Consider the following 19,966-nt stretch of genomic DNA (forward strand, 5'->3'; position numbering starts at 1 on the left):
AGAAAGAGCATTGTATCTAGATTGGCTAAATGGCTAGTAGGAGGGCAACATAACAATTGTTTGCAAATATTTTAAGGAGGCAGAAAAGGCTGATAGGAACATGCTACTGTACCTCTAAACAAATGTCTTCATCTTTTGTCAAGAACTGCACAGTAATAAAATAATTTTTTTAAGTAAATGACTGAGTAGAATAACAGGAAATAAAGACTATCTCAGCATTTGCTCTGTTATTACATATTATCAATTCTCACATTGTATTGCACAGAACTCCCACTCTACTTAGTGGTAGTGTCTTGCACATGTTGCTTGCAGGCCTGGGGTTATGGTTTTAAAGTCTGTTGACTGCTTTGAGATCTCTGCATACGAGATACTGTAAATGTCAGTTTTAATTATTTGTTCATCTTTCAGGTATGGAGATCCCTTTGCCAGGTTTCCTGAATCTGTACAGATGGAAAATATTGGTCAGATGTGAAACTATTCAGCTCACAGAACCCCCTCATAACATTTTTTTAAAGAATAAAATAAATTTTAATGTGGAGTTGCAAGGTGTGGTGTTTTTGTTTTTTTTTTGTTTGTTTTGCTTTGTTTTTGTTTTTTTTTTGGTAATTCAGAAAATTATTAGCTAGTTTAGAAAATAAAATGGTGAATGAACTAAAATTACTTACAGCTATGGCTTTGTCTGGCAGTTTTTTTCACTCCTGTTGTCCAAGAATAGTCTGATGTGACTTTCCCTCAATCCTGCCTGTTTAAATTGTTCCACTTTAATTAAATATTGATTGGCCCAGAGAAAGAGTTAGAACGACTTTATAGCCTAGCTGTGAGGGCACTTCCCCAAGAGGTAGCAGATCCCTGTTCAAATCCCTTCTTATCAGGCAAAGGGGAGACCTGAACCAGTGATCTCCCATATCCTGGATGAGTGCCCTAACCACTGGGTTATAAAGAAAATTGGGCATCTTACTGGTTTTGTGTGAACTCACTTGAGGGGCCCAATTTGGTAAACAGTCTCTGAGTATGCCTATAAGGTCAGGCTCCACACATGACTTAGGCAGCTGAGCATCCATCTTCCCCGGGTTTATGAATCACTAGATGCCTCCTTGCAGCATGGATTTAGGCACCTAATTCTGTGAGGTGGTGGAGCTTAGCACACACTCCTCTCATCGGCGTCTCCCGTTGGATAGCTTAGGTGCTGGCTTTGTGGCTAGCCTTCTAAGGCACCTCTCTCCCTATTCAGCGTATAGAAGCCTAAGTATCTAGCTCTGGCGTTGTTGATTATAGTCTTGCTCCTATGAGTTTCTAGTAGGGCTGTTGATTAATCGCAGTTAACTCCCATGATTAACTCAGAAACATTTACTGCAATTTAAAAAATTCATTGTGATAAATTGCACTGTTAAATAATAGAATACCAATTGAAATTTATTAAATATTTTTGGATATTTTTCTACATTTTCAAATATATTCATTTCTATTACAACACAGAATACAAAGTGTACAGTGCTCACTTTATGTTATTACTTTTATTACAAATATTTGCACTGTAAAAATGATAAACAAAAGAAATAGTATTTTTCAATTCACCTTATATAAGTATGTAGTGCAATCTCTTTATTGTGAGAGTTTAACTTACAAATGTAGGGTTTTTTTGTTACATAACTGCACTCAAAAACAAAACAATGTAAAACTTTAGAGCATTCAGTCCTACTTCTTGTTCAGTCAATTGCTAAGACAAACAAGTTTGTTTACATTTACGGGAGATACTGCTGACCGCTTCCTATTTACAATGTCACTTGAAAGTGAGAAGAAGCATTCACATGGCACTTTTGTAGCTGGCGTTGCAAGGTATTTACGTGCCAGATATGCTAAAAATTCATATGCCCCTTCATGCTTTGCCCACCACTCCAGAGGACATGCTTCCTTGCTGATGATGCTCATTGAAAAAATAATGCGTTAATTAAATTTGTGACTGATCTCTTGGGGGAGAATTGTATGTCTCCTGTTCTGTTTTACCCGCATCCTGCCATATATTTCATGTTATAGCAGTCTCGGATGATGATTCAGCACATGCTTGTTTTAAGAACACTTTCACAGCAGATTTGACAAAACACAAAGAAGGTACCAATGTGAGATTTCTAAGGATAGATATAGTACTCAACTCAAGGTTTAAGAATCTGAAGTGCCTTCCAAAATCTGAGAGGGATAAGGTGTGGGGATGCTTTCAGATGTCCTAAAAGAGCAAACTCTGATGCAGAAACTACATAACCCGAACCACAGAAAAATAAAATCAACCATCTGCTGGTGGCATCTGACTCAGATGATGAAAATGAACATGAATCCGTCTGCTCTGCTTTGGATCATTATCGAGCAGAACCCATCATCAGATGGACGCATGTATTCTGGAATGGTGGTTGAAGCACGAAGGGCCATGTGAATTTTTACTGCATCTCTCACTTTCAGGTGACATTGTAAACAAGACATGGGCAGCATTATCTCCTGCAAATTTTAACCAAACTTGTTTGTCTGATCAGTTGGCTGAAGTAGGACTGAATGGACCTGTAGGTTCTAATGTTTTACGTTGTTTTATTTTTGAATGCAGTTATTTTTTGTACATAATTCTACATTTGTAAGTTCAACTTTCATTATAAAGAGATTGCACTACAATACTTGTATTATGTCAGGATTTCTCAAACAGGGGTCTCTGCTTGTGTAGGGAAAGCCCCTGGCGGGCCGGCCAGTGTGTTTACCTGCCCCGTCTGCAGGTCCAGCCAATCGTGGCTCCCACTGGCTGTGGATCGCTGGTCCAGGCCAATGGGAGCTGCTGGAAGTGGGGCCTTGCTGTTTGAGAAACCCTGTATTAGGTGAATTCAAATATACTATTTATTTTGTTTTTTACAGTGCAAATATTTATAATAAAAAATAAAGTGATCACTGTATGCTTTGTATTCTGTGTTATAAATGAAATCAATATATTTGAAAATGTAGAAAATATCCAAAAATATTTAAATACATTGTATTCTATTATTGGTTAACCATGTGATTAATCATGATTATTTTTTTTAATCACTTGACAGCCCTAGTTCCTAGGCATCTAAGTTAGGTGTTGTAATGCTCAATGTCAAAATTCCTAAGTCCCTTCTGTGGATTCCATGTCCACCTGACTTTCTAAGTGATCTCAGGTAAATCTACACTGTGCCTCAGTTCCTCACTTATAAAACGGGCTATACTTCTTTATAAGTGTGTGGGGAGGATAAATTTCATTAATGACCATGAGACACTCAGCTAACAAGATGAGGGGGACCATATAAGTATCTAGACAGATAGTCTGGCATTTTGAAAGGAGTTAAGGTTGTTAGGCACTCAAATGCCATTAATGTCATTGGGAGATGGGCACCTAATTTCCATGTGCACCTTTAAAAATCTATTGCATTATCGAAAGATTTTGGAAAACCCAAACAAATTATAGGGCTTTAGCTAACATTTATTAACTTGAAAGAAAGAAACTGTACTTCCCAGCATCCCCTTGGCTTCTTTCATTCTAAAATGAGCATTGTCTCCATGATTTTCCAGCCCAAAGGACCACTTATCTTTCTTCAGCATATACTGTATAGTACATATCATTGTCAGTATTCCCTATATTTCACCTGTTATTTCCTTCAGATCCTCCTCCACATTCCTGGACGAATACTATCTGATCTTGTGCTTTATTATGCCAGAGTTTCTCAAGTTGTTCCATTGCATCACCCTCAGAGGCATCAGCTTTTCCCGGTTCCAAACTCTGATTGCGCTCATTATAATCCTTACTATAATTTATTAATAAAATCTATAGCTAAACTATTTACATCCTTGCACAAACCACTCCTTTACATGCATCTGGCTCCTGAGGATCTCAAAACACAAACAGAAATAACTGTGGAGCAGATATTACCCCATAGCCCAGTCCTACTGATACGGGTGAAAGTGGTAGAGAGAGTTGATGGCCTCCACCTTGGAGGATCTGGTCTTAAGTCAGGGCCAGCTTTAGGAAGTGCGGGGCCCAATTCGAACATTTTCGGTGGGGCTCTGGCAGGGATGACTTAAAAAAAAAAGTGGAAAAAAAATCCTTCCATTTCTTTCATGTATTATTTACTTTCCATAACAATATGAATAATAAAATTATATATTATATACATTGCATCATATATGCTGTTGATTGGCTATTAATGACCACCATTTCACATGTGTGGGTCCCCGCTACTCCCTCGGGGTGTGCACATGTGTTGGTCCCAGCTGCTCCCTGTCCCCCTCATTGAAGCAGGTGTGCAGGGTTACTGCCCTGGAAACTGCAGGGCAGCAGTGGACATGGGGCTGGCTGGAGGCAGGGCAGCGGCTGACTGGAGGTAGGGTTTGGCTGCAGGCAGGGCAAGGGGTGTGGGGCTGGTTGGAGACAGGAGGGGGTGTGGGGCGGGCTGGCTTCAGGCAGAGCCGCAGGGGGGTGCAGCAGGGATTTGCAGGTCTGGAGACAGCGGAGTGTGGAACTGGCTGGCTTCAGGCAGTGGGGTGCAGCAGGGGTTGACTGGAGACAGGGCAGAGGGTGCGGGCTGGGCAGGGTGTGCAGGGCTGGTGCAGGCAGCAGTGTGTGTGGGGCTGGCTGGCTTTGGGTAGGGCTGAAGGGGTGTGTGGCAGGGGCTAGCTGGAGACAGGACAGGGGGTTTGGCAGGGGCTGGCTATGGGCATGGGGTGCAGAGCTGGCTGCACGCAGGGGGGGGGCTGGACTGGTGTGGGCAGGTCAGGAGGTGCAGCAGAGGCAGCTGGAACCCCAGCCCTTTAAGTAGTCCCCAAACCCCCTTCTACCTTGCCCCGGACCTTTTAAATAGCCGCGGGAGCGCTGGGGAATGCATGGGGGGGGCGGGGCGGGGCGGGGCGGGGCGGGGCTCCGGCGGCTATTTAAAGGACCAGGGTGGCAAAGGCAGCTGGAGCCCCAGGCCCTTTAAATAGCCCCCGGAGCCCCTCACTGCCCCAGGGCTCTGGGGGCTATTTAAAGGGCACAGAGCTCCAGCCAGGCTCGTGGGGCTTGCCACACTCCGGCCGGAGCTTCAGCCAGGGCCGCCAGGATTGCCGCACTCCGGCTGGAGCGTGGCAAGCCCCGCAGCCTCGCTCTCCCGGACGGAGAGCGGCAAAGCCCTACCGCCCCGCTCTCCCGGCTGGAGCCCCGGCCGGAGCGCGGCAAGCCCCGCCGCCCCGCTGTCCCGGCTGGAACCCCGGCCAGAGCACGGCAAAGCCCCACCGCCCCGGCTGGAGCTCTAGCTGGGAGAGCGGGCCGCGCCGCGCTCCTGCCGGCACTTCGCTCAAAGGAGTGGGACCATGGAAGACCCCAGAGCAGACCACAGCCGGAGACTAGGGTAAGTTAAAAAACAAATTAAAAAGGTGCCTAAGGTGCGGGGCCCTCTTAGGCGTGGGGCCCAATTCCCCGGAATCGGTCGAATCGGCCTAAAGTCGGCCCTGTCTTAAGTGACTTGCCCAAGGCCACATTGGAAAGTCTGTGGCAGAGCTAGCAATAGCTCTTCTGATTTCCTGTCCTACAAGTTAGCCACCAGACTACGCCACTGAGGTGGTGATGGGAGAAGGATGATGTTGTGCCTCCGGGTGGCGGGCATACACTGGCTGAAAGTGCAGGAGACTGAAACCCTACGCTCAGAAGCCGCATGCATGTGCCTAAATGTCCGGATATGTCCCTTTCGATGCCAAAGGATGTGCCAAATATCCAAGGCAGTGGGTCAAGCATCTCTGCACACGTGTACACGTGCCCATGATCAGCCCGCTCCTCTCTGAGGGTCGCCCCCGCGGAAGTCCAAGGGTGGGAGCTGGGGGCGACAACCGGCCCCGAGAGGGCACCTCTGCTGTGACTCATCAGCTACCCCCAGCCCCGCCCGCACCAGCCTCCCCAGTTCACACCCACACCAGCAAGGGCGGGGCGGGAGGAGGAAAGTGGCTGCTGCCGGGGCGGGGCCTCCCTTGGAGGAGGAGCAGCTGCAGCCGCGGCGCGGAGAGGACGGCATCGGCATCGGCATGTTTGGGGTGATCAGGAACTCCCTGTTCGGGTCGGTGGAGGGGTGGCCCTGCCAGGTGTTGAGCAGACGGGAGAAGGTAGGAGCGGGCTGCCTGGGAGCTGGAGGGCAGCGAGGTAGGGAGGAACTAGCCTCTCCCCCTCCCAGAGATCTATCCCGGAGTTCGGGGGCAGAGTGATTGGGTTGGGGTGTTAAACGGAGATGCTCCCCCTCTCCCTCCCCCCAGGCGCCTCTGCCGCCCCTGTGTAAACCGTCTAGAAGGGAAGCGTGTGCCCCTCATTCCCCTAATCATCCAGTTCCCGGGGGCTGACACACACACAAGGAAGCTGTGTGCAATGAGCCGGGATCCTTTCCTTTAACCCACGCCTGAGCCTCCAGAACTCCCGCTTGTTGGTATCAATATGGGGCCTTTCCCCCCAGCTGCACCTATCACCCTGCCCAGACGTCCAGGCGGTGACATTATTTCTCCTTCCTTTTTAAAGGAATTATGTCACTGCCATTGCACAACTGGCCAAGTTGCAGACAGCGCCTGCATCCAGTGTTTTGGGCGGGGTGACCTGTCTGCCTGCCTTTATCTCCGCACGGGGTGCGCACAGCACTCTTGTCAAACAGGGGGCTTCAGAGGATTGAGCTAATGCAGCAAACGCCGAGAAACTGTGGCCTTGCATTGTGGCCCTCTTTCTGGTTGCTATCCATTGCTGTGAATTCTATCCATGCAGAGAGAGAGTGTTTTGGTTTTGCCTGTTCTCCCCACCCCCAAAACGCGCGTGCACTCATGCATACACATACTGTGCCTATCAAGTTCTACCACTCCTCCCTTACTATCTTGTGCACCCCAGAGAATCAACAGGGCGTTGAGTCCTCAGGGGATAGTAAAGTGAAAGTAACTGGTCTAATCAGGTCTTTCCTCCTTCAGAATCCAACTTGCTCCTTGTTGCAAAAGAACTCTGCTGTGATCTGCTAGGGCAGGGGTTGGCAACTTTTCATAAGCATTGTGCTGAGTCTTCATTTATTCACTCTAATTTAAGGTTTTATGTGCCAGTAATACATTTTAACGTTTTTAGAAGATCTCTTTCTATAAGTCTATAATATATAGCTAAACTATTGTTGTATGTAAAGTAAAGAAGGTTTTTAAAATGTTTAAGAAGCTTCATTTAAATTTAAATTAAAATGCAGAGCCCCCCGGACCAGTGGCCAGGACCCAGGCAGTGTGAGTGCCACTGAAAATCAGATCGCGTGCCACCTTCGGCACATGTGCCATAGGTTGCCTACTCCTGTGCTAGGGTTTGCTGCTGTGTGTAACTGGTTTGATCAGCATTTTTCTATGATGATGGTGCTTCCCAGGGATGCAGGGTGGATAGGGGAGCCTTCACCTGCAGGGCTGCTCCAAGGGGAGCAAGGTGACCTAGAGCATTTATTTCGCTCAGGCCTTTCAAGTCTAGGTTACAGTTGTCCTGTTTTATCTCAATTTTTCCCCCCTGCCCCTGTCATCATTGGTACCACAAACAGTGGTTAACCCCATATTGAGATCTGCTCTGCTGCAAAGACATGATGACATCAGACTCAGGAGAGAGACTGACAACTCCATGGTCAGTCTCTCCATCTAACATTGAAACTGGTCTTTACATGGGAGGGTTATATGGAGAGGGGTGGGGGGCAGTGTATGTTCCTAGGATCTAATTTTCCAGAGGGAGGCAATTTCCGTATCGTGAGGAGCGTTGCATCTCTCAGGTGGATGTGTTATCTGCCTGTGTTCTTTTTCCAGGAAGAGGTAACCTATGAAGAAAGGACATGCGAAGGTGGGAAATTTGCTACTGTGGAGGTAGCTGGGAAACAATTTGATGAGGCCTCCAAGGAAGCAGTGCTCAAGCTTCTGAAATATGTGGGAGGAACCAATGAAAAGGGTCAGAAATTTTGCAGACCTCCTTTGTTCAACTGCTAGTTTCATCTTGTCTGTCTCTGAGAAGGATTTGTAGTTGTATTTTCTAAAGGACAGTCTAAGTAGCTTCTTAGGGGATCTTTCAACATGTATGCATATGGTGTGTGGTTTTTGCGTCTTATCTCGCTGTATGTGCAGGGGGCCCACCCTTTTATGTGATGATGGCAGAGATTACCTTTGTAGCTTTTATCTTAGCTAGTGTAATTGCACAGGCTTGTCTAATTAATAATAAAGTGTAGTAAATAATAAACTTACATTAATTTCCAATTCTCATCTTACTAAGCAAGGTGCTTCAATAATATTCCACAACAAGGGTGTGGGGGGAGGGTCACAGAGTAATTATAAGTCACCTACAAATGCTTTTGCATCTTCTCCAGATGTCTGAGGAAGGCAGGTATACAGACTCCAGTAGCACTTGGCAGGAAGAGGGGGAATGAATGGAAGAGGGAGAAGGTTGCAGTTCTGGAAAGAACAGCAATTGCAGCAGCACAGTTAGTCAGTAAATGTGGTGATGAGGGAAGGTACCTCTAGCCATAATCCATAGCACTGAGATGAGACATACTGCACCTAAGTGTATGAATAGGTAAGAGAGCGCTTCTGGGACAGAGCACTGAATTGGGACTCAGGAGAGCTGGTTTCTATCCCTAACTTGGCCGCTGGCCTGCTGCATGACCTTGGGTAAGTCACTTCACCTCTCTGTGCCCCAGCGTCCCTGTCTGTAAAATGGGAATAATGACCCTGACTTTGGAGCTCTACTGAGGAAAAGCGCTCTGTGACAGCTAGATCGTTGTTGCTACCTCTCTTTGAGTGATTGAGGTTTCACAACCAGTGACAGCCTGGAGAGAGGGAAAACCAATCATCTCCAGTGTGAGTTGTAGTCATAACTTGCTGGATATACCTTCTGAGAACAACAAATTAATAGCTTACCATGTTGGGGTGGGATCACACACAGCCCTGGCCGGAGTTAGAACAGCTCAGAGTTCTGAGTCAGTGGCTCCCACAGGGAGTGTTTTGTTCTGCCCCAGCTGAGGCCTCATACTGCAGGGCCTACATTAATTAAACTATCCATAAAGCATCTGGCACTGGCTACTGAAGGACACAGGATCCTGGCCCAGATTGGTCATTGGTCTGTCTCTTTATAGAAACTCCTGTGTGTTAGGGTTTGATTTTCTGAGGTGTTGAGCCCTGGCAGCTCCCATTGATTTAAGTCTGAGTTGTGAATGTTCAGCACCTCTGAAAATCCGGCCCCTAATGCTTAATTTCTCAAGGGCCTGGACTCTGCTTGTAATACCTCTGTCTGTATGTGTCTTAGGGATTGGGATGGGTATGACTGCACCAGTTTCCATCACTGCCTTTCCTGATAAGGACGGTTCCTTACAGCAGAAAGTGACGGTCTCACTCCGGATTCCGAGCCAATATCAGGACAACCCTCCCCGTCCTGGTGATGACAGCATTCAGATTGAAGAGCGAGAAGGAATGACCATTTATTCCACGTAAGGGGCAGATCTCAGTATTCCCAGGCAGCTGGAAAGTGTTGCACTTTGGATGCCCTAAAGAACAGGGTGCTCTAAAGAATACAGTTATATTTGCCAGCTGACTCATCATTGGTTATAGATGTGTGTGCAATAGTGGAAGATTCAGGGAGCCTACTACACTGAACAAAAATGCTTCCCCCTTAATGTTGTTCATGTTTCAGCACAAAGCAAACGGAATTCTTTTAACTTTTGAAGCAAATGTAGTGTCTGTGAAAGATGGCAGCTTGCAGTCCTGGAGATGAGTGGTCTCTGCACGTAACATGGACACTAGCAGTGCAAGTTTCTTTTTCACACCATTGAAGGGGGGATGAGACTGACAAAGGGAGTGAACAGTCAAGTGGCAAAGTTTGGAGGTGATACAAAATTAATCAAGATAGTTAAGTCCAAAGTTGACTGTGAAAAGGTACAAAGGGATTTCACAGAACTAAGTGACAGGGCAACAGTATGGCAGGTAAAGTGCAATGTAGATGAGTGCAAAGTAATGTAGATGAGAAAAAAGAATTCCAATTACACATATATAATGATGGGGTCTAAATTAGCTGTTACTAGTCAAGAAAGAGATTTTGGAGTCATCATGGGTAGTGAAAACTTTAGTTCAATGTGCATCATCAGTCAAAAAGGCTAACAATGTTAGGAACTATTAGAAAAGGGATAACATTAGAAAATATCATGATGCCACTATATAAATCTCTCTCTGTATATAAATCGTGAGCCCACACCTTGAATACTGTGTGCAGTTCTGGTTGCCCCATCTCATAAAGGATATTGTGGCGCTGGAAAAGATGTAGAGAAAGGCAATAAAGATGATTAAGGGTATGGAATAGTTTCCATACAAGGAGAGACTAAAAAGATTGGGGCTGTTCAGCTTAGCAAAGAGATGATTAGGGAGAGACAAGACAGAGGTCTATAAAATCATAAATGGTGTGGAAAAAGTGAATGGCAAAGTTATTTGCCCTTGCCAACAATACAAAAACCAGAAGCCACCAGATGAACTTAATGAGTAGCAGCAGGCTTAATACAAGCAAGAGGAAGTACTTTTTCACGTGATGCACAATTAACGTGTTTAACTTATTGCCAGGGGATGTCGTAATGGCCAAAAGAGTAACTGAGTTCAAAAAAATAATTAGATCAGTAGTTGGAGGATAGCCACTGATTAACCTATTAGCCAAGAAGGTCAGGGATGCAAGACTAGAGATTATGATGGTCCCTTCTTACCTTAAAGTCTGAGTCTATGAGCCCCATGCTCAGGGCAACCCTATACTTCTGATCGCCAAAAGCCAGGAGAGGAAGCTGGGGGATGGATTTCTCCCAAATTGCCCTGTTCTGTACACCCCACCTGAAGCTGTGGTACTGATACTGTTGGAAACAGGATACCGGTCTAGATGGGTCACTGATCTGATCCAGTCTGGCAGCTCTTATGCTCTTAAAGTGGCATATTACTTCAACAGTGGTGATAATTTGTGTGAATATGGGAGGAGTGAATACTTGCCTATTAGGAACTGGACTGAGATCAATTTATTTAACCTATGTCAGTAAATTGCTTTCACATAAGAACAACTTTCAGGCACTACCTTGGTTGTGCCAGGATCCTAAAACTGTTGTTAATAAAAGCAAATGTTTTAAGAATAGGTTAACTAATGTAACACTAATATTTAAAAAGGGCTTTAGAGATGATCCTGGCAATTACAGACCGGTAAGTCTAACGTCGGTACTGGGCAAATTAGTCAAAACAATAATTAAGAATAAAATTGTCAGACACATAGAAAAACATAAACTGTTGAGCAATAGTCAACATGGTTTCTGTAAAGGAAAATCTTGTCTTACTAATCTATTAGAGTTCTTTGACGGGGTCAACAAACATGTGGACAAGGGGGATCCAGTGGACATAGTGTACTTAGATTTCCAGAAAGCCTTTGACAAGGTCCCTCACCAAAGGTTCTTACGTAAATTAAGCTGTCATGGGATAAAAGAGAAAGTCCTTTCATGGATTAAGAACTGGTTAAAAGACAGGGAACAAAGGGTAGGAATTAATGGTAAATTCTCAGAATGGAGAGGGGTAACTAGTGGTTTTCCCCAAGGGTTAGTCCTTGGCTAAGCCTATTCAATTTATTCATAAATTATCTGGAGAATGGGGTAAACAGTGAGGTGGCAAAGTTTGCAGATGATACTAAACTGCTCAAGATAGTTAAGACCAAAGCAGACTGTGAAGAACTTAAAAAAGATCTCACAAAACTCAGTGATTGGGCAACAAAATGGCAAATGAAATTTAATGTAGATAAATGTAAAGTAATGCACACTGGAAAAAATAACCCCAACTATACATACAATATGATGGGGGCTAATTTAGCTACAACGAGTCAGGAAAAAGATCTTGGAGTCATTGTGGATAGTTCTCTGAAGATATTCACGCAGTGTGCAGAGGCGGTCAAAAAAACAAACAGGATGTTAGGAATCATTAAAAAGGGGATAGAGAATAAAACGGAGAATATATTATTGCCCTTATATAAATCGATGGTACACCCACATCTTGAATACTGTGTACAGATGTGGTCTCCTCATCTCAAAAAAGATATACTGGCACTAGAAAAGGTTGAGAAAAGGGCAACTATGATTAGGGGTTTGGAGAGGAAAGATTAAAGAGGCTAGGACTCTTCAGCTTGGAAAAGAGGAGACTAAGGGAGGGTATGATAGAGGTATATAAAATCATGAGTGATGTGGAGAAAGTGGATTAGGAAAAGTTATTTACTTATTCCCATAATACAAGAACTAGAAGTCACCAAATGATATTAATAAGCAGCAGGTTTAAAACAAATACAAGGAAGTTCTTCTTCATTCAGTGGACAGTCAACTTGTGGAACTCCTTACCTGAGAAGGTTGTGAAGGCTAGAACTATAACAGTGTTTAAAAGGGAACTGGATAAATTCATGGTGGTTAAGTCCATAAATGGCTGTTAGCCAGGATGGGTAAGGAATGGTGTCCCTAGCCTCTGTTTGTCAGAGGATGGAGATGGATGGCAGGAGAGAGATCACTTAATCATTACCTGTTAGGTTCACTCCCTCTGGGGCACCTGGCATTGGCCACTGTCAGTAGACAGGATACTGAGCTAGATGGACCTTTGGTCTGACCCGGTACGACCTTTCTTATTTTCTTATGTTCCTCGTCACTTCCTGTAAGGCAGCTCCTGCAAACTGAAGAGAGAAAACGTAAATAATTTCCAACTGCCACTTTCAGCTAAGAAACTGGGTTGTGAACTCCCTAGGAAATAACATTCTGTTGGCCTAACTGGCTACTGGGGTGTCACTGTTGTGCCAAGGAAAACCACTGTTTTGTTCAGCTGCTGTGATTAGGCTGCCACTTATGGATGGCATTTCAGGCTGGACATCTCTTTTAGGGAGGAAGAGGCTGGAAATAGGCACAAAGGAGTAAATATGATGTAAAAATAAATACATTAGGGTTTTCTTCTCTAACGTTTCCTTTGTGGTTGTTAGTTTTCAATGAGCAGAATACTCCTCTGTCTCTCATATCAGTCTGGAGGTCCCTCAGCAGATTTCTGTTGAAATTATTGATGGTACAGATGTTGGCCATAGACCGTAAGAAGGTAGGCCAGTAACAATGAGAGAGTTAGGAACAGATAGATAAATAGTGGTCACAGCCCACCAGCTGTCTAACTCGGGGTCAGTTAGTGCCACATGGTAATGTGGACGTGTGTCCTTCAGAAACTAGAATCTAACCATCAATTGTCATTCAGGATTGAACAGCCATTTGGTATTTTGTTTGGTTGCTGCACACACACTTATGCTGGATTCAAATCCACTCCCCCTTGGTGAGATGTTTCTGTCTGGCCTGGCCCTTCCCTTTGCAGTCTGGAAGCTCCTGCGGTGTGTCTGAATGCTGCCACAATCCAGCTTTTGTGTTTGGTTGCCTCCATGGGCCAGGCTGCATTGTCAACAAAGATGAGCAGCATGCTGTTGGCTGTTCCTGCAGGAATCAGTAGCAGCCCTTTGTTGTTTTTTATCCCTCTCTTACTTGAACTAGCCAGAGTTTGGCTTCCTCTCATAGTTCAGGTTCCAGCAGGCAAGTGTTCACCCAACAATTAACATCTGTGTTGGCAGGCTCAGCACAAAGGTCAAGAATGGAATGGGCTTGGAGATACCTGTCCCTTCACTACAAGAAGCTGTCCCTTCAGCTTGGGGTTGAGACGTAGGGCAGGACATGGGGGCTAGTACAGGTGATACCCATGCTTTATATATCTGTGAATGACTAAAGCTGTCTAGTCTCTGGGGCTCTCAAGCCAACACTTTTTGCCTGCACTAGATTCAGACAGGATAGATTAGGAAAAAGCCACAGCACAGATCTGCATCACTATGTATTTTTAGTGTCTTTTTCCCGTTTTGTCACCACATTTCAGGGTTGTCTCACTCAGTGTCTCCATGTTTGGCTCCTTTGCAGGCAGTTTGGTGGTTATGCCAAGGAAGAGGATTATGTGAATTATGCTGCCAAGCTGCGCTCTGCCCTGGGGAGCGAGGCAGCCTATCGGAAGGACTTCTACTTGTGTAATGGCTACGATCCCCCCATGAAACCGTACTGGCGACGCAACGAAGTCTGGTTTGTGAAGGAGTGAGCCACTGGCTTGTAAAGGTGTATGGTGAGGCTGATGTCTTCTCCAGCTTGTTGTATGTGGGTGGAGTCCTAGCCCTATTCCAAACAAAACCACAGGCTCGCAGAGTCAAAAAAGAAGCGGTATCAGTTATTAACAAAAATATAATTAAAAAATAATACAACGTGAACCCTCGCCAACAAAGCCTTCTGCCAGGCCTAGCTCCTTGTAGGATCCCCTGGCTTTAGGATCTGACTCTCTCAGGTACTAGTGCTCTTCCTGTTTCCTAGACTCTCTTATTCTCAGGTGGGGAAATGAGCCAGCTGCACCAAGGCGTTTGCAAAATCAGCACTCACTAATGGGTGGGGGTTGCTTGCATTCACTGTCAGCCTGTTATGCTCCTCTGAAACCTAAGAGATGCCTATTGTCAACCAAAGTCTTTGTAACATGTGGCTTTTCCATTCTGATGGGGTGTTACGATAGCTTAATTCCATGCTACACTGATGCTTTATCTGTTCCATTCAGAAAGAGTATAAAGGGCTGAGGCGCTGTGCAGTGAAGATAGTATCATCTCCATTTCCTAGTAGTGCACAAGGGAACAGCATGTCAACAATCTGATTCAGAAACCTGCTCGAGAGGAAGAGCCAAGATTATTTGTACAGCTTCCTGACTAGGAGATGGAACTCTTCGGTGTAAACTACTGACCTGTTGCCATTAATCACTGGATAATGTATGATAAAATCTTGTGACTATTTCTTTGTGTCTATTAAGTGTTTATAATATGTTTTCTCTGAAACTAGTCTCTGAAGGGGTCAAAATTGGACATGACAATGAAATCTGTATTGGCCTAAATGTATACAGAGGGGTAAAGAGTCTCAACAGTTGGTACCTCTGACTTAGGTGTCTGACTTTTAGAAGAGCTGTGCACAAAACAGCTCTCACTGAAGTGAGCACGAGGTTCTTGGCCCAGCTGTCTTGAAAATATGGATTTGGGTGTCTAATTTTATGTAGACACTTTTGCAAATCTTGGCATTCATGTGTGTAAGGGCGTAACTAGTTCTGTGAACGCTGTAATTTCTTTAACTGGTACATATCAAACCAACACTTTAGCTGTCAATGGTCCTGCCAACGGATGTCAGAGTATCAGACGTGGACGGACACACATACTACACTTACACAGGTGTGTCTATAATTTCAGCTAACTCAAACTAAGAGCAACATTCTTATAATATCTCTCTGCATGAATGCCCAAGGGCGCTTACTAAAAGGAACAGCTTCATCCTGAAAGCCAGAGGAGAAGCTGTTCAGATGCAAGTCGGACTCTGGTCAGTCAAGATGTTTTAGGTTAAGGTGATCCTCTTGAGATGAAAGTTTTTCAGGGAGAAGGGAAGTTTAAGGTCCTGATCTTTCTTCCACTGAAGTTAAATAAGTGCTTTGGACTTCAGAGAACATTGATCAGGCCCTTTACTGTCAGAACAGTTGGCTGGTTTAGGAAAAAGAATAGGTGGGTAGCTTATTGTTGCAGAAGAGAGGAAAAGCTAGAAATAAAGTAACAGTTGGCTAGAGTAAGACATTGGAGCATAATTCTTGAAGGGGAGATGGATCAAAAAGAAATAGGTAGACAAAGATATATTTGTCAAGTTGAGGTTTTGCTTTTAAGACAGTAAAACAATAGATAGGAATGAATATGAACTGTTAAAGAGCCGGTGCTACCTTTAAAAGGTTCTGCACAACAAAAGGAACCTCTCTGTGCACACGGTTATTCGTATCTAACCACGTGGAGAATGGAGGGGTTGGGTTCATCTTGTTTCTAAATTCTGGGGTTTATTTTGGGATTCTTCCATATGAATTGCATGCAGTGTAAGCACTGTCCTCTCGGGCTCGAGGCAACAGGTGTGCTATAGTGATGTGAACCCACAGCTGATGAATTCTAGAATGTATAATAGGTAATAATAAACCTGATGTGATCACACTCCAGATTGGATCAATACACTGTAGAAGACTGAGGAGTTCACAAAATGTATAAGCACTGTCCCAACATCAAGCAGTGAAGTGAGCTTGTGACCAAAGGCTGAGAGTTATGAAGTCCACAGGCTTTGCCTCCCATAGACTTCCTAGAGGTCAGATTTTGATGCCCTTGTGCAAACTAAACAGAACATTATCCCATGAGTAATCCCACTGATTTCATTGAGATTACTTCAATTGAATAGCACCTTCCTTCACAAGCAAAAGTATCTAGATTCCGTTTTCCCATTCTTTGCAACATTTAAAAATTAATCATGACTTTTTAAATTGCAACTTGGAATTTCCTGACTTGATCAAAGGATCTGAGAGGGCAGTGGGAGCTTTTGATTGCTCAGCCCTTTTGAAGAGCAGGCCATTAAGGTGCTTTGTCACTAATTGAAGAGCCTGATTTTAGGTTGAAAATCTTGGTGTGTGTGTGTGTGTGTTTGGGATACAGATCATGTCACAGTATCTATGCTTAGCCACTGATCCCTCTCTAAATAAAAACTGTTTGGCCTCAGTTATCTAAGTGTATGTGTGGATAATGAAGGGTTGACATGACTCCATGATAATATCTTATATCATACGCCTCATAAACTCTTAAACTCCTGTGTAACTTTACTTATGTGAGTATTGCCATTGAATTATATGGGGCTACTCGGCAGAATAAAATTACACACTTGCTATTATTTACAGGATTAGAGCCACAAAACCCACTTCATTACATAACCAATCAACTCCTTAATTGACTTAAAAACTGCACAGTCCTCCCTCTTTTATGTTCTCTGTACCTTTTAAACACATTCCTTGTAGGAGAATAATACAATTAATCACATCAAAAAATTTCATGTAACCTCTTTTGTGCCTGTGAGGTGCCATTATCTGTGCTTCACATGAACACTGAAAATGACACATTTTATGCGCCTCTGATCTTCAAAACTGAGTGATATTGTTAAAAACTGAGTGTGCATTTAAAAAAGTTAACTGAAAATAAAATGTAAAAGGAGATTGTTTCTATTGGATGATACAAAACCAGCCCCATTTGGATTTACCTTGTTAATTTCTTCTAGTGCCTCATGTTTGAATGACAGTGTTTTTTTTATTGTTTATATCTCCTTTTGTGTACTTCAGGTGTTACAGTTCTCAGCTCTCTATCCCAGACTCAGCTGCAAAGAATTAATTGGAAGCTAACTTTATTACTTCATGGATCTTGCTGTGCAGCCAAAAACATTTAGAAACCTGAAACTATCTCCCTATGAAATGTGAAGAAGCTGCATGAAGCAATTTGGTCTAATTAAAAAATATCTCCAACATTTATTCTCTTGAGCATCACCAACAAAATCCCACTCTGCAGAAGCAAATACTTTTTCCTGATTAACAGAGATAAAAGAATCTGCAGATATTTTAGCTGAATCTCTCATTCTGTACGGTTGACCAGCCAGAAGGCTGAGCAGATTGATTCTCATCTATTGGGACAACAGCTTGCAGTATAATAGTAATAGAGACAAAATATGAAGGTCCACATTCAAAAACATAATATAGATAGGAAGCACCTACAGGACCAGTCACTCTGGCCTGACCACAGTGGCTTAAGCAAACAGGTAACTCATTATTCTAGTCCTGCAAACACATACATCATTGCATGCAGTGTTGTTATAGCCATGTTGGTCCCAGAAATCCAGGGTGGGTGAGGTAATATCTTTTATTGGACCAACTTCTGGTGGTGAGAGAGACAAGGTTTCAAGCTATCTCTTTTCAAGCTGGTTAGCTGCATAAGCTTGAAAGCTTGTCTCTCTCACTACCAGAAGTTGGTCCGATAAAAGATATTTCCTCACCCACCTTGGCTCTCTAACACATATACCAGTAACTTATGAGTTTTCCTACTTGTGTGTGTGTTTCTAGGCTCTGCCCCAGGTTTGCAAGAATCAGAGATTTGTTGATTTATGAAGGAAAGACCTGTTTTGACAACACATAAATATATGTAATATTGAGTTAATAAGAGAATGGTGAATATAAGAGAGCTAATATAAGAGAGCTAATCTAATGGGCAGACCATTTAACTCTGGTTTGTCTTACAACATTCTACTCCCATTGAGGGGACAGGTAATTTTTGATGGGCAAACAACATGTATTTTTTTTCATTCTCATCAGTCATTGTGGTAAAGGGAAGGAGAGTAGATTTTATGGTTGGAAGTGGCAAATTTTCATGATAGTTTTGCAAGGCTGCCTTGGGTGTTCCTAGACTGCCACCTGGCTAGCTATAGTTACAGTAATTCCTCTTTTGTAATGGGGTGTCAAGTGCAACTACTTGCTCTTCACTAAGTATTTTGAGTTCATTTATCTAAAAACACATCACTTCTAACTGGACTGTAAATAGCCATAGATGTATGATACCTACTATAAAACTGTTCCCAAACCTGATTTTTTGGAGTGGGATCACTGGTAATAGTACCATCCTCGACAATGACAGATGGAGCATCAGGAATCTATCTACTCAGTCTCTCCTGAGTATCCAAGCCAGCAGCTTACTATTTTTGTCAGCCCATTCATAGTCTTTCAGCTTAGCTCTAAATAAAATACATTGCACAGAATGGGTATTGGTCAGGCCAAATTCTTGTTTCCTAGTGCTCTGCGTTTCAGATGTTTTAGGAGATCAATCTGTGTAAATACTGTTTGATTTCTAAGACAGTGGGCTTGGGAACTAGAAGCTTGGGAGATTTTCAGAAGACACAAATAGGAGTTAGACATCCAATTTCTAGAAAAAATTGAATGGCTGTTTGTGCCTAACTGCTGCCATTTGTAGCTTTTGGAAATCTCTCCATTTCGTGTTTCTTTAATACCTATTGTGGAAACAACAAATAAACAACTGGTTGTCCCCTAACTAGCTTTTGAAAAGCTTTGCATTCCATTCCAGGACTTGTAATATCCCTTGTACTAATGTGAATACATTCCCTAATTTGAACATGAGCAAGTAATAGAAACAGCCTTGATATAAGGAGATAGCTAGATCACCTTTTCCAATCTTGAGGAAATAGAGTCAGCATCACTAAATCCTGTAATCAGTAAAAGAGGAGAGAGAACCAAAAACAAACTCCATCTAAAACTCTATTAAGAAAATTATAAGGCAAAAAGTAGGCAAAAAATGTTACCCAAAACAGTGTATTAAGATGGAGGGTAGCATGCAGCATGACAGTTCTGGGATTTCAGTGGTAGCCGTGTTAGTCTGTATCAGCAAAAAAACCGAGGAGTCCTGTGGCATCTTAGGCTAACAAATTTATTTGGGCATAAGCTTTCGTGGGCTATAACCCACTTCATCAGATGTTTGAAGTAAAAAATACAGGAGCAGGTATAAATACATGAAAGGATGGGGATGCTTTACCAAGTGTTAGGTCAGTCTAATGAGATGAATCAGTTAACAGCAGGATACCAAGGGAAGAAAAATAACTTCTGAAGTGGTAAGAGAGTGGCCTATTACAGACAGTTGACAAGAAGGTGTGAGTAACAGTAGGGAGAAAGTAGTATTGGGGAAATGTAAGTTTAGGTTTTGTAATGACCCAACCACTCCCAGTCTTTATTCAGGCCTAATCTGATGGTGTCCAATTTGCAAATTAATTCCAGTTCTGCAGCTTCACGTTGGAGTCTGGTTTTCAAGTTTTTTTGTTGAAAAATTGCCACTGTGAGGTCTGTTACTGAGTGACCAGAGAGATTGAAGTGTTCTCCTACTGGTTTTTGAATGTTATGCTTCCTGGTGAGGGTTGTTTTCCTACAGTCAGGTCTCTACTAACCCTAGCTCTTTAATCAAAGATTGAAGAGTTTCTAAATCCTCTTTATGATCAGCTCAGTAAGGAAAGAT

At 43.4% G+C, this 19,966-nt stretch overlaps 1 protein-coding gene across 4 annotated transcripts; it reads left to right on the plus strand.

Annotated features, from left to right (window-relative positions):
- The first annotated feature begins 5,976 nt into the window (after positions 1 to 5,976).
- On the plus strand, positions 5,977 to 16,734 carry HEBP1 (heme binding protein 1). 4 transcript variants are annotated; one of them, XM_030548202.1, is made up of 5 exons: positions 5,977 to 6,117; positions 7,804 to 7,942; positions 9,290 to 9,470; positions 13,962 to 14,117; positions 14,635 to 16,734. In XM_030548202.1, coding segments are annotated over exons 1-5 (555 nt in total). In that variant the 5' UTR covers positions 5,977 to 6,039; the 3' UTR covers positions 14,636 to 16,734. The 4 variants fall into 4 exon arrangements, with proteins under 4 accessions (XP_030404062.1, XP_030404054.1, XP_030404037.1 ...); XM_030548194.1 differs by having other exon boundaries at positions 5,978 to 6,117; positions 13,962 to 16,734; XM_030548177.1 differs by lacking the exon at positions 5,977 to 6,117 and having other exon boundaries at positions 7,759 to 7,942; positions 13,962 to 14,157.
- The last annotated feature ends 3,232 nt before the right edge of the window (positions 16,735 to 19,966 follow it).

This window comes from Gopherus evgoodei, chromosome 1, assembly GCF_007399415.2.
Source record: "Gopherus evgoodei ecotype Sinaloan lineage chromosome 1, rGopEvg1_v1.p, whole genome shotgun sequence".
In the NCBI taxonomy this organism is placed as follows: Eukaryota; Metazoa; Chordata; order Testudines; family Testudinidae; genus Gopherus; species Gopherus evgoodei.